The sequence below is a fragment of the Catharus ustulatus genome, chromosome 1, assembly GCF_009819885.2.
Source record: "Catharus ustulatus isolate bCatUst1 chromosome 1, bCatUst1.pri.v2, whole genome shotgun sequence".
Lineage (NCBI taxonomy): Eukaryota > Metazoa > Chordata > Aves > Passeriformes > Turdidae > Catharus > Catharus ustulatus.
The window spans coordinates 107,257,784-107,266,944 of NC_046221.1; the positions used below are offsets into that span (position 1 = coordinate 107,257,784).

Below are 9,161 nucleotides of genomic sequence, written 5' to 3' on the forward strand. Positions count from 1 at the left end.
GCCAAATTTCCACAAGTTTCTACAGGAAAAGAACTAGTAATTAGTAAGAGCTGTTGCATTGCTAATGTAACTGGCATTTGATCAGATAAAACTTTAAAAGAAGTTCTTACTACTAGCCCATTAAAGAATTTGATATTGGAATTTGATATTAGATCCTACCAAATAGCCCATGTGTAAGAGCACTGATATTGTAACATGCATCCGTTTGGAAGTTGCTTTATCCTTTGCAGACACTTTTCTATGCAGAAAAATACTTAACAAAAGAAAATTAAATATTAACTCAAGTTTAAATAGCCTCTTACAGAGTTTACTTCATGGACTTTTAGACATCAAACAATGAGGCTTTTTTTGTTTTGCCTTTTTAGCTTTGGCTATACTTCGTTGATTCCCCTTCCTATCTCAAGCCCCAGTTGATACCTCAGGAAAACAATCAGTGCACACCACTGCACTTACAATTAATCAAACACTTACAAATCTGTCTGACTGGGAAATGTGTCTCTGTGTCTTGTGAATATCACTGCACTGAAATTTTCCTTTCCTCTTCTGCATCTACAGGCTGCTTTGCAGTTTCTAGAGGGCTATGCAAGAGAAGATATAACTCGAGCAGATCTGGAGGGAAATTCAAACTCTTTATGGACCATCAGCCCTCCCAGTAGACAGAAAATGATAGATGGACTTCGAGACCTTAATGCTGAATTCAGTTTAGTTATTTCATGGACCATTCAGAGGTAATTAAACAAAATTATGACATGGATGGATCATTTGCCAAGCATTAGCTCAGTAGAACAGTTCCACACTGCATTTTTGGTTTAGTGTTTTAGCAAATATATTGTATGGCAGAGCAAAAAGCTGAGATTAGGAGGGAGAGAGACAGAGAAAAGTCACTTTTGTTACCCATGAGAACATTTGTTGCCTGCAGTTCTCAAAAAATGAAGTGGAGGCACTACCAAGTAGATTATTTTAAGTGTCCAGGTGGAATTTTCAATGGGATTTGATGGGAAGGAAGAAAAAGAGATGTTCCAGTGAACTGCCTTTAACAACAACCTTGATAACATTTATGGAAAGTGAATACTTATACCTAGTTAAGGCAGAAAACCTGTGAGAAAATACAAACAGAAATTCTTGGTCCTCTTATTTAAGGGAGTCTGGAAGTGACACAAACTATTTTTATGTGCAATACTATAAAAATGACACATATCCATTTTGTTGAGACCTTTGTCTGCTCATATGAGATTTCTTTCGCCCCAGTAAACTAACTTTACAATGAAGTTTTTGAAAGAGACAGCCTGGAGAATAAAGTTGTTGCACTCAGGCTAGAGACCACCCAGTCATCAAGGTCATTTGCTGGCTACTGTCAGATGGGACTCCTTAGATTGCTGCATTAATTAGAGTTTAGTCATCGCTCCATGAAAATTAAGTTCCTTTGCAGCCTCCTTATTTACATGTTTCCTTGAAAGTAGAAGCTGGATCGTTGTAAGACTATGCACAAGAAGCAGGTGGGAGCTCTGAACATGCTGGATCTGTTCTTCCACAGTCAGAAATAGGCTTGTAAAGAATCTGCACACTTAATTCAACTTTATTTGACTGCCCCCCCCGCCCCCTTATTTTCCTGGAAGCACAGACCATTAGCTAGTGAATTACATCACTCCATCATTTCTGAGCCTTACATTAATTTTAAGTACTGCTACTCAGTTTGCCCATATGCTTTCATAGCTACAAGCATTCGTACACTAGTGGAAAGAGATGTTTTTCACCCTCAAATTGTATCTTGTGGGTTACGTTGTGAACATGAATGACTGAAAGTATTACAGACTTCCCACAGTGACCTTCTACTTAACTGCTGCCTTCCATCTAGGCCAGGAGGCCACAAGCAGCAGTGAGGTGGGAGTGTTGTGTCACAGAGGCAACATACACACTTTCTGCCTTTGCACATCATGTTTCTCTGCAGCCCCCAGCAGCCCAGGACGTACCTCACCCAGCTTAGGTTATGCTCTTGTTGTAGGTTGTCAATGTGTTTTCTCTTTTACTTACAACAGAAATCTCTCCCTCGGTGCCAAAGCTGAAATAGCATCAGATAAACTTACCTTTACACTAAAAAACCATACCAGACAACATATTGCTGAAATGATGCGTGGAAATCAAACGGAAAAGGTGTAAGTTATTTTCTTTCCTTATTTATATGCAAGCTTTCCCCTGTGAAGCCTAAGGTGGTCAAGCTTTTGCAAATGCTTCGTCTGCCCATTCATCCCCCTCTAATAACAGATGCCAACAGCACTGAAGCCAAGTAATAGTAATATTAAAGGTGAAAATTTGTTTCCCATTATAAATGTAAGCTGAGGGGACCATCAACACTGGATCATCCACAAAAAGCATGGTGAAACTATTAGTAACTTTTCTTTGATTTATTGAATGAGCACAAGTTCAGTATATTCGCAGTTGAACTCACCTTTGAGTTACATTAGTTCAACTTGATCTGAGGATGTTGTATTGAAGATTTTTTTTGTTCTGAACAACCATCCCAAGTGTATCTGACATTGTTACTCTTGAATAGTACTAGATTGCCAAGGAAGTATTAAATCACTACGGTCAAAGGGTAACATCTGCGGTAGTTTCTGACATCAGATCTTTTCCTGTGATGGAAATTCACAAGGCATGCTCTTCATATGAATATCAAATATTATTCTACAGATATGGCCTTATAGCATTAACAGCAGTGGTGTCTCCTCTTAGATCTGAAAAGAGTCTGGCTCTTCCTCTTCCACCTTCTCACTGGGGATTACTTTACAGCACTAGTTTCTAAGTACTGCTAAGCCAACACATCATCCCTGGAGGCTACTTGATCTGATTTGTGGCCACAGGAGTTGAAAAGTTTAGGCTGAGACCAACTGGGATTGTGAAAACTCTGAGAGGTTCTTATCTGTTAGTAGGTAGAAATTAGATTGGCCTTTTCTGTGCACAGCTGTTTTTCTGCACCCACACACAATCGTACATCCAGACAGACTGCTATTGGACGTGTGATCACTGCATTTAAAAATATTTGATGCCTCTTTTCTTCTGTGTGAAGATACAGGAATATTTCCTAAGGTGATAAAGGGCCACAGAGGGTAGATTGATCTCATTTTTGGGAATTAATTCATAATTCTGTTTTTGCAGGAGACAAGCAGCAACATAGACAATATGGCTGCGTTTACTTGTCTTGCAGTAATTTTGTAGATTAAAGATTTTTTTTTTTTGCTTGGTCATATAGGAAAAATGGTTGTGATAGCTACTGGCCATTCAGATACTTCAGCAGGGAGCTTTCTGCCACCACCTCTGCTGGGTCAATTTAGCTGCTGAGCTCTTACCTTTTCTTAGACCTGCTGGGGTGATCAGAAGGGATTTTCAATTGACCACTCTTGTTCTTCATCAGCCTGGTCTATGCAATGTAGCCAAGTGTCACAGGACTTCTCTGAGAGCTCCTCTTCCCTGGAATTTTTAAGTAATTTGAGGCAAATGTTAGGACAATGTCTCTGCTTTTAATGAAATGTGTCTCCCTCTAGATACTGGTAATTTATTCCCACTCAAGATGATTTGATTTTGAGTCCAGTGGAAGAACTTTTACAAACATCTTTCTTTCTAAGTCTGAAATCCTCCTAAAAACTGTGAAAATCTTTCCCAATGAAAAATTCTGGCAAAAATTATCACTCTTTTCAGGTGTTATTATTGAAACACCTTGCAATTCTGAAGTAATAGCTGTGCTTACATATTTTTCTGGCTTGTTTACTACCAGGGACGTAGTAAACTACTGGCTGCCTTTATCATGTACTTTATAACTGACTATAAAAGCAGCTTTTTAAAAAAGGGAAACAAAATATAAAGTCTACATTTCTTGCAAACACATATGCCCCAGGTATGTGTAACTTATGGTGTGTGAATGGTGACATTATGGATGGAACTTTCTGCTGAAGTTCTGAAAAACAGCTGAAAAATCCAGCTAGTTTTCAGATGTGACATCTGAACGCTATAATGTCGTATCTTAAGACAAGAATTACTGGGAAATATGTATAGCACTTGTAGGTATTTTTAAATTATTTTAGAGGTATAAAAATATGAAATATTTGGTTTTTCATTTTTTTCCCAGAATATTAGAGGAAGTGTACCCATACTACATCAAGGCTCCTAGTGATTCTCTGGCAAAACCCATAAAGCAGCTATTGAGAGGTATGTCTCCAGACCATGGAAAACATGGTATGGTTTAAAGAAGTGCAAGGCAGCACTCACACTTGAACATTCTCAGCTGTTCTGGGACACCTCAGTCGGAAATGCACTTAAAATGGTTTTTACTTGGTGTCTGCAAGCTTGAGGAGAGATAAGGTGATACACTATAAGGCAGAAAATGCATCTCCATGTGTTTTAGCTTTGGATTTAACAGTAAGGACTCAGAGGATAAAGTCAGTCTGCTTTCCTTCAAGTTTGTTTTAGGAACTGTTTTCCTTTGTTTTATGTGTAAGTGATAACAAGTTTCACTTCTCCACATCTCCCTGCTACCTTACTGGGAACAGTCAGTAGTCTGTAAATGCAGCTCCTCAGCTTAAATAATAACACTGCAATTTTTTTAAGCTATTGCTTCCTTTTTGGCTACAAATAATCCACCTTAAATAACTTGTTGAATTTCAGAGTGCTATTACACAATCAGAATCCATAAAGGTACTCACAGACATACAGAATACGTGCACGCATGCACATAGATGTGTGAAAATCCTGTTGGGTTGGAACAGTAGGAATAAGTCTTCATCTAAGGGCAATTTTCTCCATTTGGAGCTTGAATGTAATAGATGTAGTGCTGTGTAGTAAGTTCTTGTCAAGGTTCATCAAGAAAAACAATTCTTGAGACTGAACCTAGCTCTATAAGTAGCAATAAGTTATGAGTTCTTCACTGTCATTGGTCAGGTCCCTAATATGAATTTCTTCTGGAGGGCTTTTATGTATACCCTGCTAATGTACACTCAGGAGGACCAGAGCTCATCTCCTGTCTGTGTGATCAGTATGCATAGAACAGGATTCTTTTTTTTGATACAAGAGAATAATATCTTTTATATCAGACATAAATGGTTTATGATAATAGTTTCACTTTGAGATACAGAAGCTGACTGCTACCCTTGAGGTTAAATGTGTTTCTCTAGGCCTGAAAGGCAGATGTGATGATTGCTATTGATATTTTGGCCTGAAAGTACCAATATTATTTGATAGTTGTATGGAAGATCGTGTAGGTGATATGAAATATTTTAAATAGATTCAGATAAGATTTGCAGAAGAAAAACCACACAAGTCTGGGTTTTATACTTTTGTATATAAAAGTAATGTAAAATGCAATTAGAAGAATTTTGTTTCTGCATTGCTCAGTCATTTTATAATGCAGATGTTTGAAGTGTCTGTCTCAAAATGTTTGATTTTTCCAATTCTTGTTGTATATATATTAACATTTCTATTTTTTAATAGACTGCAAGTGGGAAAATATTACAGTTTCCCTTGTCAAAAATACATCTGAAGAGTGGTGGGTTTTGGATCAGCTTGGAAAAAGACATAAAACGTCTAATGAGAGTCTTGAACTCTTCATATTCAGTGATAAAGTCAGTCCACCGAGCCTTGGATTCTTGGCTGGTTATGGGTAAGAAGAAATCTTTACATAAAATTAAATAAAATACATAAGATAGAGATAAAGGTGACTTTATTTTCTGATTTGGGGGGGTTATTTCTTTTTCATTGTTGTAGTGTTTGAACATAACAATATTTTGGAAAAGGGTTTTGTGAGATTTTAATATTATCTATAGAAGGATTAATATTTGCAAGGTTAGTTATTACCCCTGATAACTGCTCTACAGTGGGAATAAAAACCGAAGCACCCTTTACACTAATTTCCCGCTGAAGAGAAATAATTCAAAATGTTAGTTTAGCTGCAGATCAAGTTCTACCTGAACTCTGCCTGGTGTTGGTGACCTTCTCAATCTTGTAGCCAGGACCCTGGGCATGAAAGAGTTATGAAATACATCTCCACAGACAGAAGGAGGCAGGACACTAAGCATTCCCAGGAGATACAGCCTTCTGGTAGGATTTTGGAAAAGTCTTCGTAGATAAATATTATCAGGGAGGACAGGTAAATGTTAGTTTGTCACCAGTTGCATATACCTAAATAAAAAATTAAGCTGACAGGCTACAGTTAGCCAGGTAGATGAGCTTCCTCACACTTGGCTGCCCTTTTACAAGGCACGATTTGAACTCTTCCTTTCTTTTTCAGCATTATGGGACTATATGCCTCAGTCGTCCTGGTGATAGGGAAGTTTGTCCGTGAATTTTTCAGTGGGATCTCTCACTCCATCATGTTTGAGGAGCTGCCCAATGTGGACCGAATCCTGAAGCTGTGTACTGACATTTTCCTAGTGCGAGAGACTGGAGAACTGGAACTAGAAGAAGACCTGTATGCCAAGCTAATATTCCTGTATCGCTCACCAGAGACTATGATCAAGTGGACTAGGGAAAAAACTAATTGATCTCTTTGGCATCACACTGCAAATCAAGTTGGTTAAACCTGAATTTTAAAGGAAAAAGAAAAAAAGCACAATATTCTCTCAAGAGCTGTCTTTTATAGCTGGGTAGCAAAGATTTTTCACTGAAGGAATCCTGGAAGCTACGGCCTTAGGAACCCATGCTGCCTTTCAAATTAAGGATCAACAGTGAAGAAGGTTGAACGATTTGTTGTTTTTAATGTGCCACTCCTATACGATCTGGGGACTGCTTTGTAATTTAATCAGCAAAAAGTTTGCATCTTTGTCCAGCTAATTTAATTTTCCAGATGACCATTACAACTTAAAGAGAGAAACGAAAGGAGTGAACCCACAGATGACTCCAGTGTACCTTCTTAATCCTTTCTGGAGCCACACAGTTTGGATTGTGCAATATTCTGTTGTACATCACTGACTTTCAAGCTACAGTAATGGGACACTGACAAGCCTTCAGGACACCCAGCACCCAGGGCCACACTGGGAACTGAAGACATTCTAGCCATACCCATTTGTAGAAAGCAGAGGTGTTGATGTACAAAGGACACTGTGGACAAACCTCTGTCAGCAAAAAAGAAAACAAGTAACAATCTCTTGAAATGCCTTATTTTATTTGTACAGTCACAGGAGACATTTCCACCAAACATCAATGACTTTTCTCAGGAAAAAGAAAAAGCAACTGAAACTTGACACTTCGTCAAGATTAACTAATGGCTAGAATAATTATGGTGAATTATGGGGTGTTCTGCAGGGCCATTCTCTTCAGCATTACTGCTTTCTATTGGATAAGAAAAGAAAGTGAAATCGATGACCTAATGAGCTACTTCATTTCTTATAACCCTTTAAAGACTGAGTAGTGTGTGCTTCTCTCTGCTCCCCATGACATGCTTTTTCCCATTTCGATGATTTAAGGCAACTGTTGTTTTGCTGTTAGCTGATATTCTTCTTCCAGTGTTTCAGGTATACGAAAATGTTTACATATTCCAAGTCACATTTTTACATCTGAGACGGGTTTTGTTTTTTTAAGTTCCCAAATATAGACATACATATGAGCTTGAGAAATGCCCTTTTTTAAAACTGCTATTAGTGAAACAAATGGCTCATTAGAGAACATTGCAGCATGAAAATTTACACTTGCAATGTAGCTTTCTTTCCATGTTAAAAAAAAAACTGATAAAAAAAAATCATTGAGTGGGTAGGGTATGTTAAAAGGATAAACTTGTAGTTTTGATTCAGTAATGACTTAAAATAAAGCACATGTTGCAAAGTCATTTTAGAAGTATTTTGTCCTCTGCCTTTTTACATGAAATGGGAAAAGTTTGACATTCTTCTTAATCTGTGACAAATAAATCTCTTTCTTGTAGTTAGCTGCTATTTATTATATGAATGATTAGTTAATCACCAGATAGAAACTAACATAATTTGCTGGCACATTTTACTGCAGAACTTCATAAAACAGCACAACTAAATGAAGTTGAAACATACTCTGCTGAGTGCTTCCATGACAAAATGCTGTCACATCCATTCTATACTGTGAAAACTAACACTCTGAGCACCTTGACGTGCACAAAATAAAAATTGCTTCATGATATTGTAACAATAAAATAATTTGGTGACTGGAACTCACTGGAAGACAACCTGATTTCCTCTGAAGTGAAAAGGTGGCTGCTCATACAGCCAGGCAGCATTCCGCCCCCCTGGAAAGTATTGCTCAATTTCTTTCATAGGTCTTGTGAATGAAAATTGAAATATAAAGGGCAACCCTGACTTAGCACTCAGGGATGCTGAAATGTCTTTTATAGTTAGATGGAGCCTCACCTGGGTGTACAGTGATTTTAAGGAGACCAACACTGGAAGGAGAAGTGTGTTTCTAAAGGTACCAGCCAGCAGAACCATCCTGGCCACAGCTGGTCCCAGCTCCCTTCCTGGTTCCTTCTCTTCAACAGGCACTTCCTTTTTGTTGGGAAAAATCTGAACAAGCTGTACAGTCATTTGGGCTTTGCAAAAATGTGCTGCTCTTTCTTTCATGGATTGATCAAACTTTGAAAATAAAAGGATTCTTCTGTTGGGTTTTTTTAATTTATTTATTTTTCAAACAGCCTTTAGTCAAATCACTGATCTGGACTGGCTAGCTACCTGCAACAGGTGAGGAGTGTACCAGACCATCCTTTGAGCCCAGCTGTCCAGATAAAGTTGAACTGGCAGCCAGTTTCCAGAGGCATTCTAGGGGATCAGTACTGGGACCAGTACCATCTAACACTGTTATTAACATCCTGGAGGACACAATAGTGCCCTTTCAGCAGTGTATGGACTTCACTGAACCTGGGTCTGGGGAGATTTGCCATAACCCAAGTGTGTCAGCTGCTCTCCTGGGGCATGGGCTGAGCAGCTGCAACAGCAGGGGCAGGACTGCCCTGAAAGGCAGATCTCAGGATAATGGAGAAATTATCTGCCAGGTACTTAATGAACTCAGGCAAATGCAGCAAAGTCTGGCTTCTGAGGCAGACTAATCCTTACAGCAATTCAGACTAGGTAGATGGGTTGGGAAGAGCTTTAGACTAAACAGAGACAAGAGCAGGGTGGGAACTGCAATGTGACCTTGAGGCAAAGGAAACCAACAGCACT

General features: G+C 38.6%; 1 protein-coding gene across 3 annotated transcripts in view; it reads left to right on the plus strand.

Annotated features, from left to right (window-relative positions):
* PIEZO2 (piezo type mechanosensitive ion channel component 2) overlaps window positions 1-8,605 on the plus strand; it is a 292,504-nt gene extending 283,899 nt beyond the window's left edge. For all 3 annotated transcript variants that reach the window (XM_033069248.1, XM_033069239.1, XM_042779576.1), the window contains 5 exons: window positions 556-728; window positions 2,037-2,153; window positions 4,121-4,200; window positions 5,479-5,647; window positions 6,275-8,605. In XM_033069248.1, the coding sequence (XP_032925139.1) occupies window positions 556-728; window positions 2,037-2,153; window positions 4,121-4,200; window positions 5,479-5,647; window positions 6,275-6,527 (792 nt within the window). In that variant the 3' untranslated portion in view covers window positions 6,528-8,605. The remainder of the gene's footprint in view (window positions 1-555; window positions 729-2,036; window positions 2,154-4,120; window positions 4,201-5,478; window positions 5,648-6,274) is intronic.
* Window positions 8,606-9,161: the final 556 nt, after the last annotated feature.